We start from the raw sequence: 20182 nt of genomic DNA on the forward strand, positions 1-20182 counted from the left end.
ACACTGTTGCCATACTGAAGGTTTCTACTTCACACAATAAAGTCATACAGATAGCCCAAGTATTTATCCCATTGCTTCCATCCTTCAATTGTAAAATAACTACTAAATATAGCGAATAAAAGTAATTTACTGAGAGCTCACTATGCAGCAGAGACGGTGGTAAGTGCTTTACATTCACAGCTGTATAAGGCAGGCATTTCTATTCCCAATGAGCAGGAAAGTTAAAAATAAAGTGTGCCTGTGAAGCAGTAAGACTGACTTTTGAGGTAAGTTTCTGGAACCAGTTTCATAAAGAAACTTTGGTCAAAACTGAAATAGGTAATATAGTTTGAGTTTATTCCCTCAAAAGATAGAGAAGGTATGCGTTCCTTTCTGAAGGTGTAGAACTGAGAGAATATTACCTCCGCTATGTTTCATCTAAGGACCAGCAGCTGCTGAGCATGTACTTTTGCCCATGGCCAAATCTACGTGTTTCCCAAGTATGGCTAGGAAGGTGTACCTGGACTTTTACTTCCCACCACCTCACCCCTCCATACTTTCAGAACCAGCTATAGTTGGAATCGACCAAAAATGTGACTTAAGTAGGGGTATGTAACAAAAGCAACAGAATCTTTACGTTCTACCACCTTATCTTTCAGGGCTGGGGCAAGAGAATTTCTTCTAGTTTCTTTTTTCCTTAAGTGTTTCTTCCCAAGAGGATTATATTCCTAACGTTCTCATTATCTCAGGTGATAGTATGCTACCAACTTCCACTTCAGTGGGATGTAGGCCAAAGAGCTGTACTTTAAGAGCAGCTCCACTATTTTAACAGGTGCTTAGCATACTGAGTAAGAAGCACCGTAAGGGGCCAGGGTTGGGGGGAAGGGGGCGGTAGTTCTCTGAGTCTCATGGTTAATTAATCTCATGATACATTACTCCTAAGTCAGGCCTAATTCTTCCCTGACTCCAAATCTATCTTTATACTCACAGGATGAGCATACAATCAGATATTTAAATAAACATATCAAGCGGTAATTTGGCTTACCAAATATTATCAAAATTAAAAGGCTTCCTTACCTTTCTCATTACCAGCATACTCTCCAAGATAAGGTGGAATCTCTGCTTGATATTGTAAACCAATCATTATTTCCTACAGGAAAATTTAGAAGTAAAGACAACTTATTACAAAAATAAAGACTGAAAAAAAAATGTTCCAATTCATTAATCAGTTACTACAAATCTAAAGTTATCTCACAAAATTATCGTAAATTATTTCAGAAGTGTTTTTAAAAGCTACTTTAATCCAAATGGTCTACTAAATTATGATGGTAACTTAACATACCTTCCTCAAATCTTCAGGTGAGTTACCACTGTCTGTTTCAACATCTTCAACCTCTGATTCTTTATCTCCATCACACGTAGTATTTGCTTAAAAGAAGAAAGTTAAATTTTAAAAAAGGGTTTTGTTGCCTATTTTTGCAGCACTTGAAAGAGTGCCTGATATTTTATGTTTTACTTATGATAAAAATTTGTTGAATAAATGAGATCAGCACAAATATACTAAACCTCTTGTACTAGTCTCACATTTTGAAACTAGTCAAAACAAGACACTGAAAACACGAAGAAAGTGCATAATATCCTTATAATTTTCTGGTGTACGGTCATATAGTTTGGAGAGGCAAGAGGAAAACCACTACGGTCCCCTTAAAAAAAGAAGGTAAAGCACTAGATTACACTGATTACATTAATCCAGAGTGAGACATACACAACGAGCTGCACATTGAGTCCATAAAAATTATCTTTTTGCACACATATGTTTATGTGTATTGGAACTTGTTATCTGAACAGTTCTTCTACCATAAAAATACCTGAGAAATAAGCAAGATTGCATATAAGAAATTATTTCAGTTCAAAGACCTTTTAAATATTACTGATATACATTAAGGGATAACACCAAGAACTAAAAGAAAAGGATTAAATAAATCACTAAAAATAAAAAATACTTTTGGAGCAACTGATGGTAGTTTTCAAACTGACAGTAGTTTATCAGGAGAGTAAGAGCCTTTTAACAGAAATCCAAAAAATGTCTATAAAATTTCATGGCTGAACTAAGATTGGTTGCCCTAGCAACAGATGAGTCTTGGGAAAGAAAACAGCCCTGCAAAACCAAGCAAATGCTTTCGTTTTTAAAGAGCATATTAGTTTACATCTCCCCCAATAAAAAAAGGTTATAATCTTGTTCAGATTATAATCGTATTTTATTTCAATTAAGTAAAACACTCAGATATTCTGACATGACTACTGAATGTAACAAAATGTACTCAAGCTGCAGTATCAGTGCTACTACTGATCAGTAATGATTGGATTTCTTACATCGTAAAGGCCTAGGGAAGAAATCGGAAGTTTCATGGGAAGTCACAGATGGTGTCAGATCATCTGCAGAAGACTGAGTTTCCTCATCATCACCTGACAATAGGTCTTTTGCTATTTCCTCCTATAAGAATAGGAATGCAATGCTAGGGTTAGAAATGATTACATCCCATCAATTTTGAAAAAAAAAAGTCTTTATAACATTATTCATAAACATTATGGTATTATAATACAATTAAGAACTAACTGAAGTCTCAGTTTTGAGAAAAGTAAATTTGAAATTCTCCTATAATTTACTTCACGTACATAATTAGTTAATAACATTTACTAATTATATATAATATTAATGCTATACTATTATACATTTATGATATAGCAAACAATTTGCTTAATTTGTGGGTATGTAAAGAACTTATCTGAAGCGGTAGACTAATTTTTAGTGAATTTACAACAAAAATAATCTTACTTCTAAGTGGTTAAAAATTAAACTCACTTTCTGCCAACTTAAATAACTAAAAGAAAACAAAAAAGTCTCCAAACTCCACTCTTCCGATAATTTTTTAGAAGTCCAACTAATGCACCACTCCGACCAGTGATATAATTTTAAAAGAAACAGTTCAGAATTAATTTTTATGTAAGTATATAGTCATCCTTGTGCCTGGTACATAGTAGGCACTCAATATTTGCTGAATGACTATGGTCATTAAGGTTTTTGGTACATTAATATCACATTTAATTGAAAAGTGGGAACAACGTAACTCACAGGAAGATGTGGAGTCCTCTCCCTGCCTGAGACCTGAAAGATGAGGAAAGTTTCCCAGGGATCTGTTAGCAGAGACCATGACTGAATTCTCCTTGGCAGGGACTAGGCCTCCCCTACAACCAGCCTATGTTAAAGACGTATCACTGAGGCCTTGGCTGCTATGGTCTCTGTCACTCCCAGAGCCCAAGAAAACAGAACTTCTCTCCAACCACTCCATGCCTAAGCCAGATTGGTTTGAAAACTTCTGGGGGATTCATTAATCAATGCATTCAAGTGTCCACAGGATCAAAAGAAGTTAGGGCAAAATCTAAGTTTAGATACAGTATGTCTACACAGGAAAGATAAAAAGTTATGGAAGAATACTCAAATATGCAAAGTATTATGAAGCTATTACTACTTTTAAAGTAGTGAGATCAAAGCCAAACAATATTCAAATCAGTCACCAAAATGATAAGAGCAATGCATCCATAAGAAGTTTACAATTCAGAATTACGAAATGCTTTAAATTAAACTAATAAAAACAGTCAATGGTAACAGATCTGGAATTTTTTTCTACATGCTTGTACTTACTTTGTCTAGTGTCATATCTGGTAGTTCATCTGCAAGTTCACTTGGGGAGCTATTTGCACTGGAATTTGCAACTGCTGGAATTGTAGGTTCATAGCCATAGAATGCCAATAAATCTTCTAGAGGCATGTTTCCTTCCTATTCAAGCCAGAACACAAACATGAACTCAGCAGATGCCACAATGCTGAACCTCAGATAAACCTTGATGCCATTAATGTTCATAAAGCACATTATCAAAACAGCAGGACCAAATCAAAACCAAGTTTTAGTTTTGCTTTTTGTAACTGTATCCAGAACACAGGATCAAACACCTAGAGCTATAATTAATATATGAACAAAAGTCTAACAATTAACATCTTAATTTTCATTTTCCAGCATCATTTTACTTTTTAAAAACTTCCTCAAATATTTGCCTTCATGCAGACATTTTTTTCGCTTTTATATTACTATAACGATTCGCCTTGAAAACATTTCCGATTAATCAATCAATAACTTCACATAATTTTTAGCTTGTTTCCTTGCAATTAACAGTTGACCACTTGGTTTATTCTTCATGTTATTTAGAAGATACCTAATGAGAAAACCTTTGCTGAACATTTACTAACACTATTATGTTTATATATTAATGTTCAAGACACAGTTATCCTTTGATATTCCTACTACTGTATCTATATTCTGTACCAGTTGTTTTTTTCCCACAACTATCTGATGAAGTTTGCATTACCACCATCTTACAGATGAGAAAATTGAGGCTTAGTTCTGGGTTCAAATCCCAGGCCCCCAAGTTCTCTTACTGGCAGTGCTGCTTTGATAAAATTACAGACTCTGGCTGCAGGGCTACCTGTGTTATGAATACTTATGCCATGCCACATAGTGGCACCCAGTCATTGTTTTTTCCCTCCACTAATCTGAAAATAAGTGCTATATTTCCTTTTTTAAAGTAGTTTAATTCAACCACTAAAATGCATAGAACTGTTTATAATTATCATTTAAATGACTTCAAAACCATATATTCATGAACTAGTTAATTTCTTAAATATTTTAAAGACGCTTATGTCCATCTATTAAGAGATTCACTTTTAAAACTAGCTTACGGTTTAATTTTCCCTTTAAAAAAAAAATCTAAGTCATGAAGCACACAGCATGAAAGCAGAGTATGCAACACATGCCTACAGTTGATCACAAAGTGAGCTGAGGAGAGCCAGTGATGTCTCCCAGAGAGCCAGCTGGCTGCCCACCAGGGCCCACAAGGGACACAGGTTCTGGGGGTCCCTAAGAATTGGCCTTCACCTTTGCAGTATAGAACTTACATTTTTCACTATGCCTGAATGAAACAGATTCATGTTATGAGATGAGAATAAGGTACATGACAGAATGCTAATTTGTGAATCTGCAGTAGCAGACATGCACCTTTCCAATGACCATGCCACTCATGAAAACTTTTCAGCTTGGAAGTGGAATCAGTAAAAAGCTGCTTTGGGAGCATGGACAAATTCAGCACAAATTAAGTTGGATGGTCAGGATGGACAGAAAGTCACCCATGCCACGGGAAAACCTCATGAAGTATTCTTCTCGCAAATGAAAGAACCCCTCGAAGGTGCCAGAACCACATTGAGAGTTTCTCCAGTCCTGCTCCTTGCAGAGTCCATGCAGCCCATTCCCTCTGGTTCACACTAGTTGTAAGAGGAGACTGGTTACAGCCTTTGCCAACCACCTGTTAGCAATATTTCTCCAAAACTTTACAGTTTCAGATTCCCTCCATGAACTGGGGAGATGGCAACTTTCACTCATCACGCACTGACAGTCCACCTTCCCATCAACACAGCATTTACTGAGCTCTAGGTACCATGTGAAGGACTACTGGCTATGGGTAAAGAAATACAATTTCCAAAAAAAAAAAAGAAATCCCTGCTCTCAAGAAATTCAATCTTGGTGGAAGGAACTGATAAGTTAACAATTGTAAAACACAGTGACAGCTGCTTTAATCAGTTCTGGAATTGGTGCTGTGAAATGGTAGGTACAGAGAAGGGAAGACCTACACTCCAGGAATAATAGTATATGGTAGGGAAGTATCACACAGAGGACAAAGACTGAGCTAAGTCCTGAAAGACGAAGAGGCTTTTAACAGATAGGGTTGTGTGCTAGGGACTTGTGGTTCATCGTCAGAAACACTGACTGAGCAGTGACTGTGCCAGGAGCCCACTGTGCCAGGTGCTGGTATGAAACACAGGTCTTGCCCTTCTACAACTTACAGACTAGGGGGATACCAACAATACTCAAATATGGAACTGCCAATTAAGATGAGTGCAAAAGAAATCAATAGGGTCCTGAGATACAGAATTATGTGGAGGGCCTACTGTCATAGGGTTACAGAGTCAGACAGTGAATGACTTCAGCTGAGGCCCAAAGTCTGAGAAGTGACCAATCCTGTGAGGAGCATTCCAGGCAAAGGAAACAACACACTTGAGGCCTGAATATGGTTTTCCACTAAGCCAATGGCCAGAGCACAGAGAGTAGAATGAAGAATGGCTCAAGAGGAGATTAGAAAGACAAGCAGAGGCAGATCACAAAAGGCCTCATGGGAAAGAAACTTGGACTTCATACTCCCAGGGCAACGGGAAGCCATTGGAGAATTATAAAACTGGAGTGACATGACTTTATTTCTTCTTAAATCCTGGGCAGCTGTATGAAGAAAAGTTTGGGGAGATGAAGAGGGAAGAGAAAAGCAGGGAGACCACTTAGGAGTTGCATGCTGGGTTAGGGTAGTGATACAGACATGGAGAGAAGTGAATAGATGAGATGTATTCTGAGGTGTAATCAAATGGGCTACTGGAGTAAAAGGGAGAAAGAAGGACAACTCCCCAGATTTCTATCTGAGCAACTGCCTATCGTGGTAACTTTTACTGAGGTAGAAAAGACTAAAGGAAGGAAAGGTTTATGAAGGAAAAAAACTAAGCTCTGCAGAGGGACTTCCCTGGTGGTGCAGCGATTAAGAATCTGCCTGCCAATGCAGGGGACACGGGTTCAAGCACTGGTCCAGAAAGATCCCACATGCCGCGGAGCAACTAAGTCTGTGCGCCACAACTACTGAGCCTGCGCTCTAGAGCCCGCGAGCTACAACTACTGAAGCCCGCGCGCCTAGAGACCGTGCTCCGCAACAAGAGAAGCCACTGCAATGAGAAGCCCGCGCACCGCAACGAAGAATAGGCCCCGCTCACCGCAACTAGAGAAAGCCCGTGTGCAGCAAAAAAGATCCAACTCAGCCAAACATTAAAAAAAATAATAAAAAAAACCGAAATGTTTGAGAGGAGAAGAATACGGTGAATTTCATAATTTAAAAGAAAAGAGTTTTGCAGAGGACACAAAGTTAAGTTTGAGAGGACTATGAAACATCCAAGTGGAAAAGTCAAGTTGGCTAAGAGCCTGGAGCTCAGAGGATCAGGCTGGGCTAAAGATATAAATCTGGCATTCATTAGCATCTAGATGATATTTAAAGCCACAGGAGTAGATGAGCTCACTCAGGGAGAGAGTAAAGAGAAGGCGATCTATGCTTTATTAGAAGAATTTTCAGATATATTACCCTATAGGCAATGGGACACGTCTGGAAAATTTTAGATATGATTTGCATTTTGAAAAAGACATCCTAGGGGGAGTAGAAGAATAAGAGCCTGAACTAAGAAGGGAATTAAAGAATCTATTTCTTGACTTACGTGATAGAGGGAATGTAGGTAACACAGGAGTCTAAGTGGATTGCCCATTTCTGGCCTGAGAAGGTTAAATAGCTACAGCATCATTATAAGACCAAAACAAAAGACAAATAAACTTAAGGGTAGAGGGTGGGACAGTAGATGATTTAAGGTGAAAGTCGAAGCACTGGGCTTGAATGAGTTATCCAGAAGAGGAATACAGAGTGAGAAGACAAAAGCTAGAACCCTGGGGAATACCATCAATTAAAATGAGGGTAAAGAAAGAAAAGTCCATAAATACTACAGAGGGAAACACCAGAGGGTAGAAGTAGAACTAGGGGAAAATGCAGGATTATGTAAGTTAAGAAAGAAGCAAGGGTGGAGAAACCACGGATGGTCACTTGGGTCAAATATCAAAGAGAGATCAAGCAAGATAAAGCAGACATGAATTCTTTGTATCTGTCAATCAAGAATTATTGGTGACCTTACAACCTGTTGGGAGAAGCAAAGCTGAGGACTGAATGGGAGGGCAGAAAGTACACACACTATAAAAAGAGAATGTTGAAGGGCAACACAGGGTCAAAACAGAATTTCCAAATGTGGGAAATATATGAGTAGGAGGCCATACTGAAATAAAAAAAATAAGTAGAAGAATAAACTGAGGGCTAAAGGGGTGGAATCTAGGGACTAGCCTGGGATGTGGAAGATGCTTTTGGGACTGGAGAGAAGGAAGGAAGAATTAGCATAAAAGTTAAGTTTGCATGTGTGGGGCAAACAGGAGGTTCTGGGTAGTCATTCACGAAAATCCTACTTTCTCTACAAACACACAAGGATGATCATCTGTTGAGGGAGAAGGTGACCTTCTTTGTGGAAACCTCCTTAATACAGTCAAAGGATGACACTGTAATGACCCCTAGAAGGGGCTGGTGCTAAAACACAGAAATGATCTGTACTAAAACTTTAAAGCAAAACTGGAGAAGATTAATCCAGTCTCTGAAGCACTTTACAAATGAGCTTTCTGTTAGAGTCTATTAATAAAGCACTTAGTCCTTTGAAGCATAGAAGAAATGTTTTCAAAATTGAATTAGCAAATCTCAAAGTCTCTGAGGATCTGTGGTGGCTAGATCAGCTTAGAAGTTTGATCTAGCACCTTATCCCAGGGATGAGGATTTTTCTCTTCTACAATATTTCTCAGGCATTTTGTTGAACCTATTTAAATTTCAAGGGACACATCTGAGTCCAGTCACACTTATAAATGAACTGTTTTGTAAGTCAAAGGATTTGTAACAGGAAGAGCACAATATTTAGAGGCAGAGGGCTCACTAATTGCTAACTACTACTGTGGGCAAATCACCTAACCTCTCTCACCTCTATTTCCTCATCTGTAAATAGAAAAACACATTATTTCATTAATCCTATGATGCATAACCTCACGTATCAGAAATCAGGATGCACCTCATCACCACTGTACAAATTTCTCATAGTAATGTCCCTCCCTGCTCCCATCTATGCTACTTCTAAATCTACGGTACATCTTACAATCAACAAGGCCTCTGAGCCAAGGAAATAATGCTAATACATGTCTGACACACCTGATGGTGTTGCTGAATGGGTCAAATGACATTGTCTAAGTGAGGTACAAATTAATTTTCACATAACACCAGTCTGGTATCTTATAATACTGGATGCAAAACCGCATACATATAACTTTTTAAAATGCTTTTTCATTTCACAATGCATATCAGAGGAGAAATCTATATATTAATAAAGGCAGAAATGTAAATTACTTTTTTAAAACTTATAGGTCTAAATCTAGGATTATTAAATTAAAACCTCTCAGGAAACAGTAATGTGAATAGATTAAAATGTAGAACGATATAACATAAACCTTATTTTAGTATGGTTAATAACTAAAATCTTGTCACATAATCTATTCTCTATACTTACCAAAGTGCTACTGTAAGAAAACTGATTTTGTACCGCTCTTATTTTCCATAACATATAATGCACTAAAAATTTGTAAGCACCAAAATAAAGGCCATATGTATACACTACCAAATTTATTTACTATGAGCATAACAACTTGTAGTTTTTTAAAACATTAACACCAAGGCTCTAAGACTGTTACCATGTACCAACACCTAAATCACTGTTCCAATAATATAAGATTAATACATTATTTTAAATTGTATAGAAATAATTTCAAACTTCTTCTAAAAATAAAATGATCCTTACTCTTTATATTTGTGTCTCTATCTACTGTTTCTTTTCTTTGTTTTCATGTTTCATTAAACATCAATAAAGAACAGAGACCACATCTACACAGTTATGCTTTACTGCAGATAAGAATCACAGTTCAGATGAAGTGAGCAGTCAGTCACTCTTAGAAACAGCTCCTCTTGTCCCTTGCTCAATGAGAGAAGGATTAGCCTTCTGAGCAAGGACACAGCTCTTAGGTCTTCACTAGAATTTGTTTAAAAATCACCTGGATTTTTCTGTCTCAATTTCCAAGAATGCGACAAAATGCCAAGAAGCAAAACTGCCTAAGTACAGAGAAGTTGAAACATTTAAAGGCCTGTAATTTTTCAGAATCTACAAATTCAGTGACAGGTATCATTACAAAGATTTAATTACTGGAGTTTACTAAACAAAATGAAAATCACAGGAATAGAAACTAGGTATTTCTGTGAACAGCTAAGTGAGTAACTCTTTGCTGTTGATTATTTCTCTATATCTTCCCTAATTTTCTTTTAAAACTCACCACACAGATTAAAGCAGCTATTACTATAATCTCTGGAAGAATAAAACCTACAAATCTGGAAAACAAAAATTTACCAGCCCATAAAAATCTCTACCAGATTACCCATACTCAAGTAGTAACTACATTAACACATTAAATTTTAAATTCTTACTAGTTTACTGACAAAACATCTATTTGTGTGGTTAAAGCACAGTCTAGCACATTTATATTACCTTCTTATGTCATGCTGTAAACAGACTGCTGTCTCCCTATCTTTAACAGCAAACACATAATTAAGGAAGGTGCATTATGAGACCACCTGGGACTTTTGACCAAGCCCACAGCAGTGTCCTGACATAAAAAACTACAGGAGAGAAGTATTCTAAGAAGCCTTCCATGAACTTCCACATGAGGCTAAACACATTGTACTAGACATAAATCCTTTCTCCCATAGCTCTCACTGCTTACTGCTTTCATAGTTCTTAGCAGAGGACATCAAAAAAATCTTTGCTCTCATTTGTCACCCCACACTAGACCATAAGCTCCCAGAGATCAGAAACATTGTCAAATTGCTCATTTTTGCCATCCCAGGACCCACCACAGTCCTTGGCTTAGTGATAATGCTAGCTGGATTATAATTCTCAATTTTTCTAGGCTACCTACTCATAAGAGGTAGAAACGAATTCCCTGAATAAAGTCAAGGCAGAGCTTGAGACTCTTGGGTATCTTTTCTCATCAACAGGCAACAACTTATCATCACCCCTGAAAGAAGTGATAGGTAAGACTTTTCTTCTTGATTATTTCGTAACAATTTTATCTCTATATTCCCAAATCTGTTTGGCTTTTATAGGAGATATATGTATTTTTTTTAATGATTAAATCTAACCGCAACCATGTTGGATTAATCTGCCAAAGGAATAAACATGTTTAGAATATTTCATGTCTACAGGAGCAAGCCTGGGGTCTAGGCCCTGAAGACTCTGCTTCTGTTTCCCTGTGTGTTAAGATGAAAGAAGAAATGCAATAATAGCACAGCCCTGCCTCACAAAGATAGCAGAAGAGATTACCTAAGAATGTGCTTTGTCTTCTTCAAGAAAAAGAAGTATGAAAACTCAGTATTATTCCTGAAAACTTTTGTTATTCTGGGCTGATTAGAAATTTGCAAATAAGGTTAATTTACAGATAAGTATAATCTTTTCAAGGAACCCCTCTCTCTGTAGTTCCTGGTATAAATATATGTTTAAAATCCAGTTCATTTGAATTTATACTGATTTGGGGTTTTAAAAGTTATAAACTACATTTACCTTCCCGACTTTCTAAAAGATGACTGGGTGGGAAGGAAACAGGATATTACTAATTCACATTTAAAAACAGAGTAAAACTTTTTCTCTCTCAATTTCCTTATAGTAATCTATCAGATTTTAAGTTTCTTGAAGGAGAACTTCTCCCTGTATCTACTGCAGTGCTTAGTTAAACTCAAGTTTGCCCCTCAGTAAAATAGTGTGATATAATGTAAAGAGGCTGGACTAGGATTCAGAACTAAGTTTCCTACAGTTCTCTATATCTCAATATTCTCATCTGTAAATGTACCTAGTTCATTGTCCTGGTATAAACTTAAAAACAGGTTAACAAACATAAAATAATTTTTAAAAGTTATACGAAAATGTACTTATTAGGCTATCCTTCAAAATAACAAGAAAATCAGTAACTTTCTGTACAAGTTAGGTCAAAAGGAAATACGCTGATACTATTTTTTTAATTGAAGTATAGTTGACTTACAATGTTGTGTTAGTTTCAGGTGTACAGCCAAGTGATTCAGCTGTTTATATATATGCGTGTGTGTATATATCTTCTTATAAATATGTGTGTGTATATATATATATTCTTCTTCAGATTCTTTTCCATTATACACTATTACAAGAGACAGTTCCCTGTGCTATACAGTAGATTCTTTGATACTATTTTTATTTCAGGTAGGTTATAAATAATTTATAATAGAATGTCAAAATCTTTACTATAAGTTTGTATTAAAATACTAAAGTAAAATCCTTTACCTTTTCTAAGTCTTCAATTTCAGAACTGAAGTTTTTACCCTCATCCATCATTTCCTCTTCTTCAAGAGTTCTTTCATCATCATAGTCATGGACCAACATCTCAGCAGTGGGGTCAAAATCATGATCCTCAGACGACAAAGACCCAACTGGAAGGAAACAAACTGAATCACTTTACAGGTTCACAAGGCTATTTACAAAAGAAAATAACTTGTGTTCTACTGCCAGTTCCTTAATACACTTGTCTAAAAGCAGTAGAAAAATGTGAGAAGGATTATGAAAGGAAGACTTCACAAGAGTCTTACATAGTGAGGCTAAAAACTTCAGTAGAAGGGAATATTAACTTTACTCAAATTCTAACCCTCAAATAAAGGTTCAAATCACAACAGAAATGTGGTTTTTAGAACAAATACAAATTTCTGTGAAGCAGCTATACAGCAATTCAGTCTTCAAAAGCACTACCTCACTTTTCACGTCTATAACAGTATTTCAAGCTCCCCAGCATTAAACCATAAAAGCATGCTTTTCTTTGGACTACTAATAAAGTTCTTAAGGTTATGTGAAGGGAATACAGAAAATCATATCTAAGAGCCTTGGAAGATGTATCCCATTGCAAGTTGTTTTAGTCAATTCCAACTTGTTTATAAGATGGTAATGCTTGGGAATTCCCTGGTGGTCCAGTGGTTAGGACTCTGCACTTCCACCACAGGGGGGATGGGTTCGATCCCTGGTTGGTAACTAAGATCCTGCAAGCCACGTGGTGTGGCCAAAAAAAAAAAAAAAAAAAGATGGTAATGCTTTTTAATGGCAAATCTGAAGTCAACAGGATACCCTGAAAACCAAGTGGAGAAATGAATACTATCCATAATCCCGAAAATGAAGTCAAATTTATGAAAAACAGGATTTTCTCCCTTTGTTTTACTCTACTATGTAATTTAATTAGATCACTCTCAGAGCAGGCAAGGAAAGAAGTATTAGAATCTTGGAGTGGAGAAAGGGAGAAGTGGAAGGAAGCATATTCAACACAAAAAGGTTGATGTGTTTTTAGTCAAGCTATTTAATATTTTAAACATTTAAGGACATTAAGATCATTACCAAAACACTGAACTAGACCAAAGATTTTTCACTATGGAAAAAAACACAGACAATTCAATGTTTTTCATTCTGAGTTCAGAGAACTCTAATCATTAGCCCTAAAAATAGTAAAATTCCTATGGGACTCTATTCTTTAGGAGGTTTACATTATAATGTTATTTTTTGAATGCTGAAAGATATTAACCTGCTCATTTTAAAAGCCTGTTGAAGTATAGGTAGTTTAAGTTAATTTTAGAGAAAGATGAATATTTGTTAAATAGCTGAAAAGCAGAACATCAACCATTACAAATCTTCTTTGAGGAAAACTTTTGGGGTATGCCAAAGTGTAAGGTATGAAGTAGATGGTAACTTTTCTACCTCCTTGAAAGCAGAGCTCTACCCTCTTTCTAATCCACGTATCACTTGGCACACTTTAAGGCTTCCCCTGAAAGAGGAAAGTATTCATTCAATAACAGCCAGAAACAGAAGGGACTGAGGGTCTACTCTTGGCTTTGTCCCTGGCTTTCTGGGACCTGAGGCAAGTCATTTAAACCGTCGGGGCCTGGGTCCAGTTTTTCATTTATAAAATTCATAGGGTTGGTTTAATGACCTCTAGTCTCTTCTGGTTCTAAAATGTTCTTAAAAATTGGCTAATTGATTATAAACAAGTTATAAGTTTGTTTAAACACCAAAACCACACTTTTTGCTTTTTATTTAGATTGCAACTTCTTAAAAGCAGACAGTGATACAAAATGGAAAAATTCCATTATCATCCAGATGTTTGGCATCATGTACATAAATATTCTTTCCCTGAAATCAGCTATAACAAAGAAATGTTTGTCTCAAAATTAGAGAAACTTAAAACAATTTTTAAATGTAAAGACATAGCTATTTTCAAAATAGCCACAAATTTCTTCTACTTGGTGTTAATTATTTTATAATACCTTAAATAATAATCAAGTGAGACATTAAAGGTTGACTAAAGACACGAAGTAATACGCAAGAAAATGGACTCTAAGGCAACATGTGGTAACAGAAGACTTGGGAGCCCATCCAGACTCTGCTATTAACTAGGTAACTCTCGGTAGAGTTATTTAGAAGTCTCCTCAAGTGTAAAATAAGGGAGTTGAACTAGTTCAGAGGCACTTTTCCTGGAGACTATGAGAGGGAAAAGAGGCAGCCAAAAGGGGGCTGGAAAGAGAATAAGAAACTGAAACAAAGCTGTCCTTAACATTTCAGCACATGAGGAAAGGTCTCTGCCATAGATGGGTTTCAGGGGTTCCACAAACCCCAAGTTATATGCAATTATCCATTATGTGCAGAGTTCTGGAGACAGAGTCCCTTGCTTTCATCAGATCCTGACAGGGGTTTCTAACACCAAAATGGTTAAGAAACACTGTCCTAGATGATCTAATGTTGTCTCACCTCAAAAATTCTGTATTACCACTTTTCTTTGCCAAACTCAGAAAGTATGTGTTTCTTTTAATTAGGACAGCTTTACGTAACTCTCAATTTTGCATTTAATACAATCCACAGACACTTCTCAATTATGAAAAATGTATGAGACAAAACAAGGGGAGATGGAGAGTCAGGATTAATGATCAATATAAGCACCCCCAAAGTTCTGACAAATTAAAGAGACAATTTCTCAAAAAAATTAAAATCTAAATTAAACTGCTAAAGTTAGTGGAAAGTTTGGGAAAGATTTGGGATTAACCGTTTCAGGCTTGGAGAAAAAAACACGATATGCGAGAATTAAAGATCTATTACTTAAAAAGAACGTTTGTCAATTAGCAGCTCTGTAACAAAAGTATTTTTTTCAACATGCCAGATAAAAGTGAGAAAAGAGTGTAACTGTTCCTTCCTCCAACAGCTTAATTACCAAAATGAACACTGAAACCTCTTAAAAACAAATGATGAAAAACTCGCAAGACAAATTTCTGTTGGAAAAATTGAGCAATAGATCTTTGGGTCCCCATCACCCTTTGGGACCCACTGAAAAGTAAGAAAAGGGGACAAACCTGGGCTCGAACTTCCAAAAGAAGCCTAGGAGAGAAAAGAAAACGTGCGGTTAGATCGCGCAGCCAGGGAAAGAGGCAGCGCCGGCAACAGGGCGCAGAGGAGGCGGAGCCCAGCGCTCCTCCGCAGCTGCCAAAAGTGCAAGACGTAGCTTCGCTCCAATCGCTCCCGGCCCCTTTCGGGCCCCTCTTGGCTGCCTCGCCTTCCTCCCCGAGTCCGTAGTGTACAAACTCGCACACCGGGGACGAAGCCCGGTGTCTAACTGGCAACTCCAAGACTCCGCTTGGAGCTCAGCAAGTTACAAAGTAGAGAAGCACAACCCAGAGCAGTCGGCTCACAGCATCGGTCCCCCATACCCCGGCATCTCAGGAGTCCCCAAAATCCCACCTGGCTCTCCACGGCCCCAAACAACAACTCGCAACCTAACACCCTTTCCTGGAAGGGACTCACCCTGCGCATCCAGTCCACCTCCTGGGGCCCGGTAGCCCCAATTCCTGGGCTGTCCTCTGCCCCCGAGCGTTGCCAGCTCGCAACCGGACACTCGCCCCCAAACCAAAGCTCAAGCCCCCCCATACTCTCTCCGGCGTCCGGAGACGCGGATCCGCAGTCCCAGAGATGCTGGTTCCTTCCAGGGTGTTCAGTCGCTCCCCGGGCCCGCCAGCGAGCCCCTCGCCCTAGCGTGCTCCAGCCGAGGGGCTTCTGCTGCGCCACCCCCTCCCCCCAAGCTCACTAGTCCCGGGGGACACAGCCAGGGCAGCTCCGCTCGCCCTGCCTCCCCCCTTAAGCTCGGAGGAAAGTGGGGCTACCGAGAGTCCGTGGAGAGAGCGTCGAGGGTCTTGGTCCTCCCCGTTTACCCACAGGAGCTCCCGCACCTCCCGGGCTGCGGGGCGGGGAGTCCCGCTCGGCTCTCGCGAAGCCCAGCGGCCGCGCATCCCGCTCGCCTCCGCGCCCGGAGCAAAGTGGAGCGTGAGGTTCCTCCGCACCGCAGCCTGGACCCAATGGGCCGGGGGCACAGAACACTCCTCCAGCAGGGCAGTGGCGCAGCCCGCTCCCCGCTTTGCAATCCGGCCGCGGAGGGGGGGGATCGGCCGGTTTCCACCCACCCCGGCCCCAGGAGGCGGCGCGGAGGCTCCGGCGGCCCGCGTCAGCTGCCCGGGGGCACGGCACGGCGGCGTCCGCGGGCCGGGGTTCGCTGCCGCCGGCCGCCGCCTCCCGTCCGGCCCCGTCGCCCGGCCGGGTCGGGGCAGGAGCCGCCGCGGCCTAGTCCCGGAGGGAGACAGCTCCCGCGCCCGCTCCCGCCCCCCGGCCGGCCCCGCCACCGCCCGTCGCCGCCCCGCGGCCCCGCGCCGCCACGCCGCCCCCCGTAGGGCCGCGGGAAGGGCCCCGGATCCCCCAAGCCGGCTCGGGGACCGCGGGAGGCCGCCGGGCACCCGCTCCAGCCCGGCCGCTCCTGCCCGGTTTCCCTGCTCACCTCCGCCATATTGGTACCTTTAGGGCGAACGAGCAGCGCCGAGCCCAGTCCCCGGATGGGGAGCCTGAGCCAATAGCAGCCGCCGCCGCCGCCGCCGCCGCCGCCGCCGCCGCGGTCCGCCCGGCACCCGCCCGGCGGCGGAGGCGGCTCGGCCCCTTATAGGGCAGGGCGGCCCGCGACACCCCCGGCCCGCTTGCAAGCCCACCCCATCCGGCGCCCCTCGCCGCGCCCCGCGCCCGCTGCGGGCGCCTCGACCCGCACCCGCGCTCACCCGCCCTTCGCCTCTCGGCTGGAGTAAAGTTCCTGCCGAATTGGAGGCAGACGGGGGACGGATGGAAACATCGGCGCAGGACAGACCCATGTCCACCCAGTCGAGGCCCAAGAACCGGCCGGGGCGGCTGCGGACCGACCGACAGACGCTCCGGTCCGGGAGGGCGTTGGGGAGAGGGGCAAGAGACTTGGAGGGACAACTCGACAGACTTCTCTAAGTAAGAAGAGAGGAGGTGGTGGATGGCCGAGAGGAAGCCCCGAGAAATGGAAGAAGTGGCTGATGGACTGCAGTGTCAGTCCAGAATGAGAGGACAGCGACCAGGCATTTTGCGGTTTCCCCTAAGAGACCTGCAGGAATGGGGGATGCAGATCAGCGTACACTGGCCCATGGAGTAGACGGTGGAAGTGGTCATTTGCCAAACAGGCTTTGGAAGATAGTGACAGTACGGAAGAAAAGGCAAAAGATCAACAGGGCAAAGAAGTGATAGTGAATAGAGTTGCACGATTCAAAGAAGATGCTTGTAAAATACAAACTCTGCACGTTCGGGAAAAAAAGTTAGAACAGTACTAGAGGTTATTAATTGCCAAATAGGGTGGTAAGGGAATAGGGTTGATCCCAAATAGGGATGACCCAGAGGTACACACTTGATAGACCTGTGGAAGAGCAGGAATACTCAAGGGCCTGAAACTGACCCACCTCCCACCTCCCTCCCAAAAGGTCAAACATTTGCTTAGGGTCAAATGGGAAAGTAGACCTGTGGGCAAGTGGATGGGTTGAGGATGGAGGACAAGGTTTAAGAGGTGTACCTTCTTCTAGGCACGTCTTATGGCCGTTTGGTCTTCATTGGGAGACCTAAGTCTAACTCCTGGCAGTTCAATTTTCACACTGAACAACTCTGAGCAAAGTACACAAAAATATTCACCAACAACTCGTTGGTAGCCCACAGAGGTAAATCCTGCAAGAAGTTCGAGTCCGTATTCCTAGTTTCCTTGGCACACAGGTGTCTTGAGGCAGGAGGCCAGAAATAATATGTATAGAAAACAAAGTAAAAAGAAAAAGTGGAAAAGAGAAGTCGACTGTAAGGTCCTGGATAAGTGAGATGCAAACACAATTAGAAAAGTATAGCAGGGCCCTATACAAACTTGGAGAAGAGTGTAATATCAGACACCAGAGCTCTTCTATCAACTATTGCTAAAACACGTAATATTAAATAATAGAATTGAGGTTATTTGCCGTAATCTCACAAATTGAGAGACTTTTTAGAAGCTTAAACTTTCCATTCTTTTAGTCCAAACATGAAAGGTCTGGATTTTAATCTGGGGTTGCCTTCGATTCTCCCCTCCAATGGTGGAGACTGGATTATGGATAGGAGGGGAGATGATTACTTTCAACCTTTTTAAGCAAGGCATCTCAAAATTAAAGTTATTCCACTGGTGAACGTTATTTATTTATGGAAATTTTAGGAGAAAAGTCACCTCAACCATTTCAAAACATCATAAAGACATGGAAAATTACACTTTCCCTGCTGTGAAAAATATCTTTCGACATTTTGTCGAGTCAAATAACTCAAAAACAGCTGAACTTTGAAACCAGAGGGCTTGGCACACATTGTATGTACTGTCCTCAATGAGGCGTTTAGAGTTTTCAAAGTAAAAAATGGCTTGAAATTAAGTGATTAACTTTAGAAAAGTGGTAGTGAACACATCCCATGGACAGAGCCATTAAACAATGCCCTGAGCTGGACCACAGGCCACGCCACCACAGAATGGGGTTGGGATCGAGTCATGAAGAAAGTGTCTCCAGCAGCCTGTCTTGTCATACTTAACACTAAGGAGAAACGTTTCCTTCATAGCAAAACGTGGCTAATCCAAACTATAAATGTGGCCTTAGGTTCCATTTTGCCCTATCTAAGAAATATACAGACTCCTGCACTTGCGTAAACTTAGTAGAGAGTCTGCAGATTCTCTTTTTATTAAACTATAAAGATTTTGCACAGGCACTTGTAATTTTGGCTGCTTATATGCTCTCCATCCTAGTACGTAATTCATGTAGTCTATGTCCAGGCTATTAAATAAGGATTCATAGAAAGATAAGTGAAGCTAAATTAATTTGCAGATTAAGGAAATAGAGCCACTTTCCAATCCTAATCCCCAGAGAAAAAGTATAGCACCCAGTCTTATATAACACATTCCTTTTATGATAAAGTGTGTAAAGTCTACTGTTTGTACATGGATCTTTCATTCTTTTTGATGACAAGGCTTCTAGCAGTTGGTACAGATAAAAAGTCCCCTTGTTCTAGGGAGTTGAAATAAAAAATTACTTTTTACTGTTGTTATTATTATATACAACAGGTGGCATTATATAGAAAGTAAGTCCTATGCTGGACTCTGGGCACAATGGGATCACCGTAAAAGTCCTTGTCAAAGCTTACTGTGTAACTGAGTAATTTTTATACGTGGTGGATGGGAATCAGAGCAAGGAAAACTCAAAACTGAAACCACAGTAACACCTAAGGAGAACCAAAATGTAATAACATCCTCCAGCCATCTTTAGAAATGAAATAAATCAAGAAAAGATTATAAATGTATGGTTTAAGATGTCTTACAATATATACAATAAAATAAGAAAATGTACGTATAAAAAATGAGGGCCAGTGAAACTAATTAGCCTAGGAGATTAACACCAGAGAAGAAGTTAGAACAAGAATATGCAGGTAATGAGGTGTGATACACAACATGAGAGTTAAACCATAAATTTGGCTTAGAGCTTTCTGGAGCTAAAGCAAAAAATAAAAAATAAATACAATCGTTGCTTGATTCTCACTGTCCTTGAGAAGAACTGTACAAATTCTTCCATGGAAACAAAGCTTTTCAGAACCTTTAAAAAAATGTCTTGCCTGAGCTACATAATAATGTAGTACTGTAGAGGGCAATATCCTCTACCAGATCCTCAAAGGGCACGGGCAGGGTTTGCAACACTGTTTCTTTTAGTGACCATCCATGAAAGTTGAGGGCATCCTATAAATGTATGACCTACTGAAAGCAGTTTTAACAGGGCCACGGTAATGCAATACAAATATTTAGCTTTCTACAGATTCCATCTAACCCAAATAGACTATCCAAAGTTAATGTCTCAATCTCAAGTGCCTGTGCTAGTCAGGCAGGCACAACGAACAAGTGAAGCTGGCCATT

General features: G+C 40.4%; 1 protein-coding gene across 6 annotated transcripts in view; it reads right to left on the reverse strand.

Annotated features, from left to right (window-relative positions):
• The window catches only part of MIER3 (MIER family member 3), a 60760-nt gene extending 43972 nt beyond the window's left edge, over positions 1 to 16788 (reverse strand). For 3 of the 6 annotated variants that reach the window (XM_089908871.1, XM_089908872.1, XM_089908870.1), the window contains exons 1-7: positions 15700 to 15986; positions 15252 to 15276; positions 12160 to 12305; positions 3683 to 3817; positions 2353 to 2473; positions 1322 to 1407; positions 1057 to 1129 (exon numbers count right to left, since the gene is read on the reverse strand). In XM_089908871.1, coding sequence (XP_089764997.1) covers positions 1057 to 1129; positions 1322 to 1407; positions 2353 to 2473; positions 3683 to 3817; positions 12160 to 12305; positions 15252 to 15276; positions 15700 to 15822 — 709 coding nt within the window. In that variant the 5' untranslated portion in view covers positions 15823 to 15986. Of the gene's footprint in view, positions 1 to 1056; positions 1130 to 1321; positions 1408 to 2352; positions 2474 to 3682; positions 3818 to 12159; positions 12306 to 15251; positions 15277 to 15699; positions 15987 to 16055; positions 16601 to 16720 lie in introns of those variants that run through there. The other 3 variants (XM_022597231.3, XM_089908875.1, XM_089908873.1) reach the window with 3 other exon arrangements.
• Positions 16789 to 20182: the final 3394 nt, after the last annotated feature.

Source organism: Delphinapterus leucas, chromosome 3 (assembly GCF_059928025.1).
Source record: "Delphinapterus leucas isolate spDelLeu-1000000601 "Yukka" chromosome 3, BTC_Dleu_Yukka2, whole genome shotgun sequence".
Lineage (NCBI taxonomy): Eukaryota > Metazoa > Chordata > Mammalia > Artiodactyla > Monodontidae > Delphinapterus > Delphinapterus leucas.